The 14,708-nt window shown below is 46.2% G+C and overlaps 1 protein-coding gene across 2 annotated transcripts in view; it reads right to left on the reverse strand.

The window, feature by feature from the left end:
• Positions 1 to 1,129: 1,129 nt before the first annotated feature.
• The window catches only part of RBM5 (RNA binding motif protein 5), a 34,015-nt gene continuing 20,436 nt past the window's right edge, over positions 1,130 to 14,708 (reverse strand). For both annotated transcript variants that reach the window (XM_060204643.1, XM_060204644.1), the window contains exons 13-25: positions 14,596 to 14,673; positions 14,438 to 14,510; positions 12,539 to 12,624; positions 12,070 to 12,154; positions 11,764 to 11,855; positions 8,343 to 8,504; positions 7,040 to 7,189; positions 6,881 to 6,952; positions 4,869 to 5,048; positions 4,504 to 4,578; positions 3,154 to 3,251; positions 2,945 to 3,074; positions 1,130 to 1,748 (exon numbers count right to left, since the gene is read on the reverse strand). In XM_060204643.1, the coding sequence (XP_060060626.1) occupies positions 1,623 to 1,748; positions 2,945 to 3,074; positions 3,154 to 3,251; positions 4,504 to 4,578; positions 4,869 to 5,048; positions 6,881 to 6,952; positions 7,040 to 7,189; positions 8,343 to 8,504; positions 11,764 to 11,855; positions 12,070 to 12,154; positions 12,539 to 12,624; positions 14,438 to 14,510; positions 14,596 to 14,673 (1,407 nt within the window). In that variant the 3' untranslated portion in view covers positions 1,130 to 1,622. The remainder of the gene's footprint in view (positions 1,749 to 2,944; positions 3,075 to 3,153; positions 3,252 to 4,503; positions 4,579 to 4,868; positions 5,049 to 6,880; positions 6,953 to 7,039; positions 7,190 to 8,342; positions 8,505 to 11,763; positions 11,856 to 12,069; positions 12,155 to 12,538; positions 12,625 to 14,437; positions 14,511 to 14,595; positions 14,674 to 14,708) is intronic.

Genomic DNA, 14,708 nt, shown 5'->3' on the forward strand with positions numbered 1-14,708 from the left:
CTGGTAAAAAATAAATTGGCAGCAGAAAAGCAAAGTTATGGCTGTTTCCAGAGTTCGTTCATTCTTTTTTAAAAGATTTTATTTATGAGAAAGATAGGAGAAAGAATCAGACATCACTCTGGCACATGTGCTGCCAGGGATCAAACTCGGGAACTCATGCCTGAGAGTCCAAAACTTTACCACCTCCCGGACCACTTGTTCATTTTTTTTTTTTTTTTTAAAGATAGACACCTGCAGACCTGCTTCACTGCCTGTGAAGTGACTCTCCTACTGGTGGGGAGACGGGGCTCGAACCAGGATCCTTACGTCAGTCCTTGCACTTTGCGCCACGTGCGCTTAACCCGCTGCGCTACCACCAGACTCCATTCATTCTTTTTTAAATATACATGGAGAGACGGGAGTGTGGGGGGGGGTAGCACAGCGGGTTATGCGCAGGTGGCGCAAAGCACAAGGACTGGCCTAAGGATCCGGGTTCGAGCCCCGGCTCCCCACCAGCAGGGGAATCGCTTCACAGGCGATGAAGCAGGCCTGCAGGTGTCTTTCTCTCCCCGTCTTCCCCAACTCTCTCCATTTGTCTCAGTCCTATCCAACAACGACGACATCAATAACCACAACAATAAAAAGGGCAACAAAAGGGAATATTTAAAATAAATAAATATATATATGGAGAGAAACTGAGAGGGAAGGGAAAACAGACTAACACCTGCAGCTCTGCCTCACTACTTGTGAAGCTTCCTTGCCGCAGGTGGGGACTGGGGGCTTGAACCTGGGTCCTTGCATATGGTATGTGTGCCCTATACCAGATATGTCACTGTCAGGCCCCTTCCAGAGTTATTTTTAGTTTCCAGTTTTAAGACACGTTAACCCCACAGCTGGTAGAACAGCAGACTTTCATGCCCCAGACTCCCAGTTTCAGTCCCACTCCTGTACGTACAGTGCTGTTGACTTACGGGACAGCTGGTGACCCAGGGAAGTCGGAGCCTCAGGCACTAGTCTCTACAATCGTCATGCAGCTTCCCCTATCCCAGCTTATCTTTCACTCTTTGCCGCATGTGAAACTCTCAGATGTAATAAAATATAAAGGGACAACTCTTGACCCACTGAGTCACCCAAGAATAAAGAGACACAGTCATTTTCAAGGTATTTCTTTTGTAAAGAAGCCAGATTTGGCAACTAGACTGAAAATCTTCCAAAATTCTGTACAAATGTGCAATATACAAATATACACAAGGCTTTTGCCCAGAAAAGACAGCACAACAAGTGACAGAGGCGGCTTTGGTATCACATACCACCTATGGCATCTCAACACCCCGTAAGGACTTGAGGGGCTGACGGACCACGACATAGGCTACACATGTAAAACTACGTTACACTATGTACACGGAGTATAAAAGACCCACTGTCCGCTCATCAGCTCCCAAGCCCTCTGGCAGACAACCCGTACCAGGGCAACTTCTGTAAGTGGGTGGGAGAACCTTGCAGATTGAAGGCGTTTGCCCCAGAGACTATTAACAGTGCAAGGCATGCCCTTTGAAGAGACAGGTGGTTAGAAATTAATTTAGGAGATGGACCACTACTTGTGCTCTTTGGAGCTCCTCATCTTTCTCTCTCTCTCCTGAGTGTCACTCCATCTCAGTGAACCGGGCAAACATGGCCTTCCGGACAGCGTCTTTGTAGGAATCTGCACCCGACAATCCGTACGCGCTGCCTTTGGCTCCTAGGCCAGCTCCTTTTAGGCGGACTTGGGCCTAAAAAACAAAACTGCTGTCAGCAGGTGGCAGGTAGGGGATGGATGCCACTTCTCGTCTAGAGTAGTCCCTACTAAGTGGAACCACGCACGGAAGGAGGAGGGGGATACGAGATCTCATATAAAGACAAAGACTTCAGGGCTGAGTGGGGTGCGTGAGCACCCTGTTGAGCACATATCACCGCGTGCGAGAAGCTGGCTTCAAGCCCCCAGCACCAGCCGCATAGGGAAGCTTCACGAGCAGTGGAGCACTGCTGGCAGATATTCTCTTTATCTCCTCTAACCCTCTCAATTTCTCTTTGTCCTATCAAATAAAAAATTAATTTAAAAAAAGACGACAAGGCTTTCAACACTGGACAAGGTCCCCAGCTGTGTGTGTGTGTGTGTGTGTGTGTGTGGGGGGGGGGGGGGGGGGCTCACGGGGCCTTCACGAGTAGTGAAGCAGTGCTGCTGCAGGTCTGTCTCGTTCTCCCTCCCACATGCAGCCCAAATCAATCTCTCTGTCCTATCAAAGAAAAAGGAACCATGCTTAAAAAAAAAAAAATCCAGGGTGGGGGAGATAGCCTAATAGTAATGCAGAGAGACCTTCATGGCTAGGGGCTCTGAAATTCCAGGTTTAATCCCTCTACCACCATAAACCAGAGCTGAGCAGTGCTGGGCGGGGGGAAAATCTAGACTTGGGAGGTAGGGACTCTCAAGTATGAGGTCCCAAGTTCGGTCCCTGGCATCCCACAGCACAGTGATGTTCTGATTCTCTTTCTCATAAATAAATGTTTTCAAAAAAATCCAATCTGCAGTCCAGGATGTGGTGCAGTGGATATAGTGTTCGACTCTTAAGCACGAGGCCCTAAGTATGATTCCCCAGCAGTGCGTGTACCAGAGTGATATCTGGCACTTTCTAATAGAATCTTAAAACAAAAAACTTAACTGTAGCTCTGAGTTGGTGCTAAAGGGTTTGCATATAACAAAGGACACAGAAATATACAGCATTTAGGAGAAAACAGATTTTACTCAAATATGCCAAAAGCCCAGAAGAATTAAGTAAGGTGCTTCACCCAACTGATTGCTTAAAAGGAAAGTCAAATAAGGAAAGCTGCAGGGAACGAGAATAAATGTGGTATAGTAGAGGTAGAGTTGCCGCTGGGTACAATGATCTCATCTCTGAAATAAGCCCGAGAACCTAGAACTATTACTCACCTCAATGGGGGCTGTGATGCCTTGACACTTTCTCCCCAAACCTGAGCCTTCCCTCCAACCCATGGCCTGCAGCATCTTGTTGCCAATGTTACTGTTGTCAATTCCATCTTTAGTAGGCTGTTCATAATTCCTGCCAGTGGCAAACACACAGTTAAGTTACAACAGCCAGGGTCGAAGCCAACGAAGTGAAAAATGTGTACCACACATACACAGTGCCAGCATCGAACTGCTTCTTGCGCTTCGGCTCTGGTGGTTCTGGAATGCCGTACTTCTCCCGTCTTTCTGCAGCTCGATCTCGGTATTTCATCTATGTGGGAAAACAAACACTGCTAAAAACACTCAGACTTCAATCTGCAGCAACCCAATGGACTTCAATTCTTACAAGCACTTTCTGAATCTGCAGCTTGCATCAACTATTCTTGTTCTCCTCATGGGCCTTAATCATATCTAAAAGGCCAGGTCTACAGAGACTGTGGAAACAGGGGCAGAACTATGACTCCAACGAGTAGATTTATTTAATTTAATTAGTTGTCACTTGTCAAGCTCTTCAGCCAGTCTGCTGTGCCACAGGTACTGCCTGCTTGTCCTAGAGTGCGACAATGCCATTGTATCTAGGTGGGTGTACCTCCAGGGACAGACAAAACCAAGGAGATTCCAGAGGCCTGTTCAGCAACCCCTGGGTAGCTGGCACTATGAAACACTAGAGAATAAGGAAATCAAAAAAAGCCCAAACTACAAATACGCTAAAGCTGTAGTGAGAAATTTCAAGTAACTATTGTCTGGAATGTTCTAATTCAAGGGAGTTCAATGTCAGAGCAGAAGACTTGGACGTCAGAGGCTCCAGATTCAGTCCCTAACACCACATCAGAGCCGACCAGTGAGTGCTTTTCTCTTACTCCCGTAAAGAACAGGCAAGAATGCTGCCCACCTGGCCCCCAACTAGCTGCCATTATCACAGGTTTATTACTGGCCTCACAGAAGTGCCTCCAGCCTTTACCTCCAAGGTCTGCTTTCCCCTGAAGCTAATTCAAAACCTCCCTGACCATACACAGAAGGAAGGTTTCTCTGAGCAGGCCAAAGAAAAATTACTCTCCTTACTAAAGCTGAGTATACTTGCCCAAGGAGTGTTTGGCACTCAGGACTTGAGGGTGTACACGCAAGTCTGTGCATTCTCATTGAAGGGACAGTGTGGGATGCACAAAGCATATATATGAGACTGGGCTTGATGTGACAAAAAAGCAGGGAGTCGGGCGGTAGCGCAGTGGGTTAAGCACACGTGGCGCAAAGTGCAAGGACCGGCATAAAGATCCTGGTTCGAGCCCCCGGCTCCCCACCTGCAGGAGAGTCGCTTCATAAGCGAAGCAGGTCTGCAGGTGTCTTTCTCTCCCCATCTCTCTCCATTTCTCTCTGTCCTTTCTAGCAACGATGACATCAGTGTCATCAATAACAACAAAACTACAACAAGGGCAACAAAAGGGAATAAATATTTAAAAAAAAAAGTGAAAATCAGAAAAACAAATGATAGAGTTCACTCTAGTAGTGTGCCGACATTCACTTACCTCTCTCTCTCTCAGCTCCAAGGCTTCCAGCTCCTGTTCACTCAGCCTAGACCGCCGATAGATGTCCATGTTTTGCTATAAAAGATTTTTACAGACAGTAAAAATTCAGATCATTCTAATTTGAAAATCTGCAACATTAACAATATCTACTGATTCTAAGAATCAAAGCCCAATTCTATCTACTATGGGATGACAACCAAAGTCAGATGTACAGAACTGTCATGCTCCCTTCCTCTCCAGAATCTCAGACAGAGAAATCTTCTAAAAGGCAGTCATTCCATGTAACTATCTACTGAGATTTGCTACTATTTCTTAGGCAATCGAATCATCTTGCGGTCTCCCACCCTTGAGAGACCCAGGGCCACCTTGTGGAGGTCTGACAGCTGCTGGTGCCGGACTAGGGCATCTTTATTTGGAAACTGGCGCCGGCAGAGCAGGCAAGCCATCTTCTTCCAGTCAGCCAGCTTCTCTTCTTCACTTTCAAGTCTTTCCACCAGCTCCTCTTCATTGTCACTGTCACCACTGTAAGCAGCAACCAAACCTCTCTGGGGACAAAAGGAAAGTGAGTAGTTAGAAGTGTACAAGAGGAAAACAGAAATGGCTATGTATCTGGATAAAGTAATGCCTAACTCAGGCTGTGAGAGAACCCACTACTCTGTTTTATTGTTGTTGTTACTCATGTCGTCGTTGTTGGGTAGGACAGAGAGAAATGGAGAGAGATGGGGAAGACAAGAGAGGGGGGGAGAAAGAGACACCTGCAGACCTGCTTCACCATTTGTGAAGTGGCTTCCCTGCAGGTGGGGAGCCGGGGGCTCGAATCAGGATCCTTATGCCAGTCCTTGGGCTTTGCGCCGCCTGTGCTTAACCTGCTGCACTACCGCCCAACTCCCCAGGTGGACTATTATGGCTCAACAAGAGTTCTAAAGTGGGAGTTGGGCGGTAACACAGCAGGTTAAGTGCACGTGGAGCAAAGCCCAAGGACCAGCTTAAGGATCCTGTTTTGAGCCCCCAGGTCACCATCTGCAGGGGAGTTGCTTCACAAGCAGTGAAGCAGGTCTGCAGGTGTCTATCTTTCTCTCACCCTCTGTCTCCTCCTCTCTCCATTTCTCTGTCCTATCCAACAACAGCAACAATAATAACTACAACAATAAAATAACAAGGGCAACAAAAGGGAATAAATAAATATTAAAAAAAAAAAGAGTTCTAAAGTGGGGGAGATAACACACTGGTTATACAAGCGACTCTCATGCCTGAGGCACTAAGGTCCCAAGTTCAATCCGCCACACCACAAGCCAGAGCTAAGCAATGCTTTGGTAAAAATAAATAAATAGATTAATAAAGGGGATGGGCGGTGGCGCACCTGGTTGAGCGCACATGATACAATGTGCAAGAACCTGGGTTCGAGCCCCTGGTCCCCACCTGCAGGGGGAAAGCTTTGTGAGTGGTGAAGCAGTGCAGCAGTTGTCTCTGTCTATCACACACTTCCTTTTTGATTTCTAGCTCTATCAAATAAAGACAAAAAAATTTAATAAAAAATTAATTGTGGTCCAGGAGGTGGCACAGTGGATAAAGCACTGACCCCCCCCCCCCCCCGCCCAAGTTCAATCACTGGCAGCACATGTATCAGAGTGAGGTCTGGTTCTCTATCTTTCTCATTAATAAGTAAATAAAATCTTAAAATAAACTGGCCTCAGAAAGCTGTTCATATCATCACCCATGCACAAGACCCTGGGTTCATTCTCCAGTGTCACACAAAGGAGTTTCCGGGTAGCTGTTTTCAAACCACTATTGCTGCATTTGAAGATTAAAGTAATGACCCACACCCAGGCAAGTCATCTATCAAGTAAAATAGGTTTTGTTTAAACTGTGTGTTTGTGCGTGTGCGTTTGCCTCAAACGTCTCTTTCCAGGATGTTAAAACTATTCTTAGGTGCAATGAAAGTCAATGAGCGAGTTTTGGATAGAAGCCAATGTCACACAAACCAGATTTTATTTATTTATTTTTTTGCCTCCAGGGTTATTGCTGGGGCTCAGTGCCTGCACCATGAATCCACTGCCCTGGAGGCCATCCCCCCGCCCTTTGTTGCCCTTGTTGTAGCCTTCTTGCGGTTATTATTGTTGTTGTTGATGTTGTTTGTTGTTGGACAGGACAGAGAGAAATGGAGAGAGGAGGGGAAGACAGAGGGGGAGAGAAAGACAGACACCTGCAGACCTGCTTCACCGCCTGTGAAGCGACTCCCCTGCAGGTGGGGAGCCAGGGGCACCAACCGGGATCCTTATACGCCAGCCCCTGCGCTTTGCGCCACGTGCGCTCAACCCGCTGCGCCACCGCCCGACCCCCCAGATTTGATTTTTAAATAGTACAGATATTTCCTTACTTTGAGGGGATTCTCTTCCTCTCCATTTCGTACCAACTCTGGGATGATTTGCTGTCTCTCAGCTAAGGTTCCCTGAAACAGAACAAGTCATACACCTCAAGTTTTCCTTACACTTCCACTATGAAGTATGGCTGTTACTACAAAACACGTCACTCATACCTTCTTTTCAAAGAGAGCAAAACCAGCATCTGCTGCAGCAGATTCTCTTCTCTCCTCTTCCCTCAAAGAATTGACAGGTTGAAAGCTGTTTTTAAAATTTTCTTTCTGCTTGTTTAAACTCTTAGCCCAGCGTTCCATGTCCTTGGCGATCTAATGTCAAACAAGCATGACAAAGTCTTTAGATGCTGAGCCAGAAAACAGTCTCCTGTGCTGTAACAGTAAGTCAGTAAAGGCCTAACATATGTCGTCTAACAAAATCTTTCTCCCTTCTACCTGCAAGTATCTTCGTAAGAGGCCACTGCACAGGGCTGGGCAAGGGTACACCCACTCGGTAAAGTGCACACATAAGCATATGAGCCCTTGCTCCCCACCTGCAGGGGGACGCTTCACAAGAGGTGAAGCAGGTCTGTAGCTGTCTATTTCTCTATGTCCTGTCAAATAAAATAGAAGAAAGTGGTCGCTGGGAGCAGTGGATTCTTAGTGTCAGCACAGAGCTCCAGCGATAACCCTGATGCGCAAGAAAAAAGAGAGGGAGAGAGGGAGGGAGGGAGAGAGGGAGGGAGGGAGAGAGGGAGAGAGAGAGGGAGGGAGAGAGGGAGGGAGGGAGAGAGGGAAAGAGGGAGGAAGGGAGAGAGGGAGGGAGGGAGAGAGGGAGGGAGGGAGAGAGAGAGAGAGGGAGAGAGGGAGGGAGGGAGGGAGAGAGGGAGGAAGGGAGAGAGGGAGAGAGGGAGAGAGGGAGAGAGGGAGGGAGGAAGGGAGAGAGGGAGGGAGGGAGAGAGGGAGAGAGGGAGGGAGGGAGAGAGGGAGAGAGGGAGGAAGGGAGAGAGGGAGGGAGAGAGGGAGGGAGAGAGAGAGAGGGAGGGAGAGAGAGAGAGGGAGGGAGGGAGAGAGGGAGGGAGGGAGAGAGGGAAAGAGGGAGGAAGGGAGAGAGGGAGGGAGGGAGAGAGGGAAAGAGGGAGGAAGGGAGAGAGGGAGGGAGAGAGAGAGAGAGAGGGAGGGAAGGAGAGAGGGAGAGAGGGAGGAAGGGAGAGAGGGAGGGAGGGAGAGAGAGAGAGGGAGAGAAAGGAGGTAGAGCTGCAGAGATGCTATTGCACCCAAGCAGAAATCCTCTACGCTGCCAGGAGTCAGTCTTCCATCACTTGTCTACCCCCAAGCATATACAAATGCAAAAGTGTTCTACAGATTTGTGTTTTTGTCCTAGTTTTTACAGACCCAAATGAAGCTGCCATCAAAGTCACACATCTCCCGATTAAGCACTAAGCCCGCGCTCCAGAGAGACGCGGGTGCCCGGCGTGCACCTCACCTGCTGGGCTGTTTTGCTCTTGGGTTTCTCCTTCTTTTCCTTCCCCTCTTTTGCAGGAGGTAAGCCTGCCTGCTGGTGGGAACCAGAGTCTGCAGCGGGCACATACGTCTCTTTCTCACCGTCCCAGTACAGGTACTGCTGCGTCAACGAATTGTAATAGTACTAGGAAAGAAGTATGTATAATTATGGCAAACCATTATTTTCTCCTTTTCTTTCTTAAGAGTTATTTATTGACAAGAGACAGAAAATACCTGAACATCACTTTGATTGATATATGCTGGGGACTGAACTCAGACCTCATGCTTGAAAAGTCCAGTACTTTACCCAGTGCCATCTACTGGGCCAACAAATCACTTTTAATTTTTTTTATCCAGAGCACTGCTCAACTGTGGCTTATAGGTGGTGTGGGGGAATTGAACTTGGGACTTTGGAGCCTCAGACACAAGAGTATCTTTGCATACCTACCCGCACCCCAAATCACTTTCTTAATAAATTACTTTGTCAAAAAAACAAAACAAAACAAAAACCTAAACTATACTACTCTGGTTAAAGGAAAATATGATTTTTTCTCAAGCTCTTTTTCTTTCTTTCTTTTTTGGTCTTCACTACCCCAGATCAAACCCCCCCCCACCCCCCCCACCCCCGGTACAAAGGGGAAGACAGTGACCCAGAAGGTGGTGGACAATGTGTTAAACTCTCACTCAAGCATGGGTCCTGAGTTTAATCTCCGGCATTGCCTCTTTTCCCCACCCACTCTCTCCCTCCCTTCCTCTTCCTCTCTCTGCTACTACGTGGAGGCTGGGGACTTGAACCTGAGTTGCACACATGACAAAGTAGACACCTTCCCAGATGAACTATATTGTTGGCCTCAGATCTACTTCTCCTGTATACAGACGTTCACACAGACCATGTGGACAAAACAAGTTCAAAAAGAGCTTTTAATCACATATTCTCCACGATAACTTGTCAATAGGTCACCACTGGTTCAATCATGAATGCCCAGGCAACCAAATATAGGTTTGTTTTTTTTTTTTAATAAAAAAAAAAAAAAATCACTTATTTTCCCTTTTGTTGCCCCTGTTTATTGTTACTGATGTTGTTGTTGTTGGATAGGACAGAGTGTCGTTAGTGTTCGGGGGCTCCAGCGGCCGGGCTAGCTTTGCAGCGGTAGACAGAGACTCGCGGACACACGGCTGGGCAGGGAAGCTCTATTTCTTTATTCATGAACAACGATTCATAAACTAACCCAAACTAATCACCACACAGATCTAATCACCACACCAGATCTGTCTTGCATCCTTCTTCTCTGGCGGCTGACGGCAGAACTCTGGCACTACGCAGCATAGGGGGCGGGGACAAAGTGAGGCGCGAAACTAGCAAGGGCCAAACCAATTCTTCCAGAGGTGGGGGGAAGGAGACCAAACCAATATGAAACATACAACAATTCCCCCTTTCTTTTTAACTAAATGAACACAGTATCAGGAGTGTGGGGTGAACAGAAACCTATATCGTATAGGCATTTTCAAAAAAGAAACTGGCACAAACATGGAGGAACATGTAAAAAAAAAAAAATGCCCGTCGAGGCAAGTAACGCCCCCCCAGAGGCAAAAAAAGGTCCCCCTCAGGCCTTCCCTTGGCAACACACTGGTTCTTGTTCTTACATCACAGGAGTCACCATCTGTATGGTCATTAAGGAGAATGAAAGTAGAAGGGAGTCGGGCGGTAGCGCAGTGAGTTAAGCACACGTGGCGCAAAGCCCAAGGACTGGCGTAAGGATTCCGGTTTGAGCCCCCCAGCTCCCCACCTGCAGAGGAGTCGCTCCACAAGCGGTGAAGCAGGTCTGCAGGTATCAATCTTTCTCTCCTCCTATCTGTCTTCCCGTCCTCTCTACATTTCTCTCTGTCCTATCCAACAATGGCAACATCAATAGTAACTACAATAAAACAAGGGCAACAAAAGGGAATAAATAAATAAATAAATAAATAGAAAGTAGAAGTAATGGAAGAATGATGCAGGGATGTCCCAGTTTTACACTTCACTCTCTCATAGACCACAAGCTCTCAATGCCAAGTTCCTGCTAAGATCACTTAATACAAGACACCTGATCATAAGTAGTTGCTTATATGGGACATTAAAGTTGTTTTTCCTAATTAAGTCATATATACCACCAAAAATAAAACACCACTTCACTGGTCAGCTAATTTCTATCCTCAAGAATATACAGGATGCTGTATAAAAGACGCTGAACACAAATGATCCCATATTGGGCCAGGCAGACAGCTGAGCCTGTTAACAGCACAGTATTTGCAAGCCTGAGGTCTCAAGGTCACAGTCTCAACTTCCATCACCTTATGCTAGAGCTGAGCAGTGCTGATAGCTTTTCTCTCATCCCAACAGAAATAGGTTGCACTGATGGCCGCACAAACTTGAATGCTAAAGACCATTAAGTCAATACTCTTAAATGGTGAGTGAGTTAGAGAATGTTTTATATGAGAGAGAAGACAGAGCATTACTCTGGTTAATGTGACACCAGAGGTCACCAGAGGAGGCTACTGACTGGCAAGGAAATTATAGCATGCTGGAATTGTTCTTTCTTAGTGGTAATGGAAACGTTTCAGTATATGTGAACATTCAAAGTGTGCACTTCAATCCTTTGTTTCTTCCTGTCTACATATTATACTCAAAACATTTTTTAATCCCTCTACTTAAAATTTTTAATCTGGGTGGGGAAGACAGCATAATAGTTATGCAGAGACTCTCATGCTTGTGGCTCCAAAGTCCCAGGTTTAGCCCCTGCACCACCATAAGCCAAAGCAGAGCAGGGCTCTGGCAAATGAAAAAATAAAATTAAATGTTTCGTTTTTTAATTTTTTATAAATATTTATTTCCCCTTTTGTTGCCCTTGTTAACACTGTTGTAGTTATTGATGTCGTTATTGTTGGATAGGACAGAGAGAAATGGTGAGAGGAGGAGAAGACAGAAAGGGGTAGAGGAAGACAGACACCTGCAGACCTGCTTCACTGCTTGTGAAGTGACTCCCCTGCAGGTGGGGAGCTGGGGGACTCGAACTGGGATTCTGATGCCGGTCCTTGCGCTTTGCGCCACATGCACTTATTAACCTGCTGCGCCACCACCCGACTCCCTGTTTTAAAATTTAAACCCCAACATAGAAATTACGTCTTCCACAACAGTGTTAAAGAACAAGGGAAAAAATAGCCTCTAGGAGCAGTGGATTCGTGGTGCAGGTACTGAGCCCCAGCAATAACCTTGGATGCAAAAAAAAAAAAAAAAAAAAAAAAGGAAAGAAATTACATCTTGGGTTCAGAGTAAGTTAAAATTCATCTGGTTCATCTGCTCTTTTTGGGGGGACATTTCAACTCATGCCTCACAAGTAAACCATGTTCCTGAACAGTGAACTCACCTGTGAGTTGGGATCATAGTAGAGGCCTGTTGCTGGGTCATAGTAATAGCCTGAAGATTCATCATACTGGTAAGTGGATGTGTCAGGAACAGCTGCAAAAAATCAAAATGCAACATATATAGTTATTTAGGTAAGAAACTGGCTTTATTTCTAATTCTAAGATTCCAAGATGCACTAGCCTCTAATGGTCTTTTCTCACATCCCCGAGTGTCCCTCTGACACCCACAAAGGGGGAGGAAATCTTAATAAATAAAGACAACATCTAGGCTCTTCCAACTGTCAACAGCCCCATGAGGTTTAGCTTACCATATTTGGTACCAGGAACTACACCAGTGGGGGAAGCGGCTGGGGCCTGTGTACTTGTGCTAGTGCTAGGCTGTGCTTCCTCAGTCTGGAAAGAACAGCAGCTTCAATATAATTTCACCTGAAAAGCCTCTTAAGAGAACTAAGTAATCACCCTGCAATTATCCAGGAGAAGGGCTCCCTTGACAGACACACTACAGCAACATTTTAAGGCAATCTTGAGCAATACATGCTGACAGTTTCCTTTCCAAAGGCCAGGTTGAAGCATGCAGAGAGAGTAAACACAGCCTGTTTGGAATATTTATCTCTAAAATATATACATGCCATTCTACATTCTACTACCTAGTACTATCGGACAGATAGAAGTAGGATTGGAATGTGCATGTACTCTGGATTGCTAGGGCAAATGGGAAAATACAGCACTAAAGATCCCCCCACATTACCAGGCCTGTATTTAGGACACTAAGATTACCGGAGAGCCAGGTGGATTAGAGGTTTGATTATACAGCTGGGGGCTCTGGGACACTACAGCTGCTGACGTGGTGGTCACTGTTGTGCCTGATGACAAACAGAAGTGTTAAAAAGAATCAAGGTACTGAACTCTAAGCCACATGTCTTTATCCAGTCTGTCTAGTCTTAAGCCACTGTCAATGTCAGCACCCCCAGTGACCCCAGCACTGTTCAGCTGTGGCTTATGGTGGTGCTGAGATCGAACTAGCAACCTTTGGTGTCTCAGACATGAAAGTCTTTTTACATAACAATTATTCTGTCTCCCCAAGCCATAAACGTCAGTATTTAACAGCCTAATTCCCAAAAGTACCTGAGTCTATGACTTTTTTTTTTGACAGAGATAGAAATCTAGGGGGGAGGGGGAGATAGGGAAAGAAACAGTCACCTGTAGCACTGCTTTACCACTTGCAAAGCTTTCCTATTACAGGTGAGGACCAAGGGCTTGAACCTGGGTCCTTGCACATTATAACATGTGTGCTCAACGAGGTGCACCACTGCCCTACCCTAAGTCTGTGACATTTTCATTTTTATAATCCCACTAGAATATGACACGTAAGTTTTAAGATTCTGCATGATGGCTACTAAGTCTTAAGAGTGGAAAAGGAGAAAAATTTGATTCTTTCTTTCTTTACCAGAGCACTGCTCAGCTCTGGCTTATGGTGGTACGAGGGATTGAACCTGGGATTTGAGCCTCAGGACAATAGTCTCTTTGCATAACCATTATACTATCTACCCTCTGTCCAAAAATTTGATTTTCTAGGGTTGAGAAAAACATTTAGAGCTTGCTTTTGGCTACTTTTTAGAGCAGCAGTAAGTCACCAAAATGACTAACTCAAAGGGAAAGAGGTAAAGAACCCGCTACATGTTTTTTTTTTTTTTTTAAACCAAAGAAACCACTGCTCACTCTGGCTTATGGTGGTGCACAGAACTGAATGTGGGACTTCAAAGCCTCAGGCATCAGTCTCTGCAAAACCACTATACTATCTACCCTGGCCCCACTGTATGTTCTTTAGGCTTTTTAGGAACCATGGAGTTGGTGGGGGCATGTTGTTTTTCCCGGGGCTGGCTTCACGGGCGGGAGACATAGAAGATCAGAAACTCATGGCTGAGCCGAGAACGCAGTTTAATCTTTATTCACGAGCGGGCAAGCAGTCCAACAACCTAATCACAACACAATGGGCTCCTCCATCTCTGTCCTCCTGCCGTTGCGTCCGGAACCAACGTAGGATAGGGGGCGGGGAGAAGAGAGAAGTGTGAAAAGGCAAGGACTAAACCAAGATCTCCGGAGGCAGGGGGAGTGAGACCAAACCAATGTAACAGAATGATCATGTAAATAGACCACAGCGTCAAGCAGTGTAACAGAAGGGTTCCCAGAAGCATACCAACAGGGGTAGATAGCCTAATGGTTATGTAGAGACTCTCATGCCTGAGACTTCCAAAATCCTAGGTTTAACCTATGCACCACCACAAGCCAGAGCTAAGCAATACTCTAGTAAAATAATAATAATAATAAAGTAAACAAATGGAGTTGTTCCTTTGGCCACATATATGTGGATCTACAAGAAAGGTGATGTTGGGGCCGAATGGTGGTACACCTGGTTGAGCACACATGTTACAATGTGCAAGGACCCAGGTTCAAGCCTCCAGTCCCCACCTGCAGAGGGGAAGCTTCACGAGTGGTGAAGTAGGGCTGCAGGTGTTTCTCTGTCTCTCTCCCTATCACTTCCTTCCCTCTCAATTTCTGGTTGTCTCTATCCAATAAAGATAGCTGAGCAGTGCTCTGGTTAAAAAAAAAACATGGAGCTGTTATCTCAGTTATAGCAGATTTAAAAAAGGGGGGAACACAGCCAGGGTTTACTACCTGCGGCAGATGATGCATCAGATTCCAATCCTCCAGCCTGTTGCTGATAAAACTGTTGGTAGTCCTGTGAGTACTGAAGAAAAGTTACTGTTAAAGGTGTTGCTCTCGTACAGGCTCTGGAGTCCGACCACAAGACGGATACTGTTGAGTCTACCTACCTGTGCATACTGGGCATACCCATCTTGGCCTGGCTGCAGATAACTGTAGTCAACACTGCCTCCTTCACCACTCTGAGACTACAAAATGTCAAAAGAGAAAACAAACCTAGCTG

Source organism: Erinaceus europaeus, chromosome 12 (genome assembly GCF_950295315.1).
Source record: "Erinaceus europaeus chromosome 12, mEriEur2.1, whole genome shotgun sequence".
NCBI lineage: Eukaryota > Metazoa > Chordata > Mammalia > Eulipotyphla > Erinaceidae > Erinaceus > Erinaceus europaeus.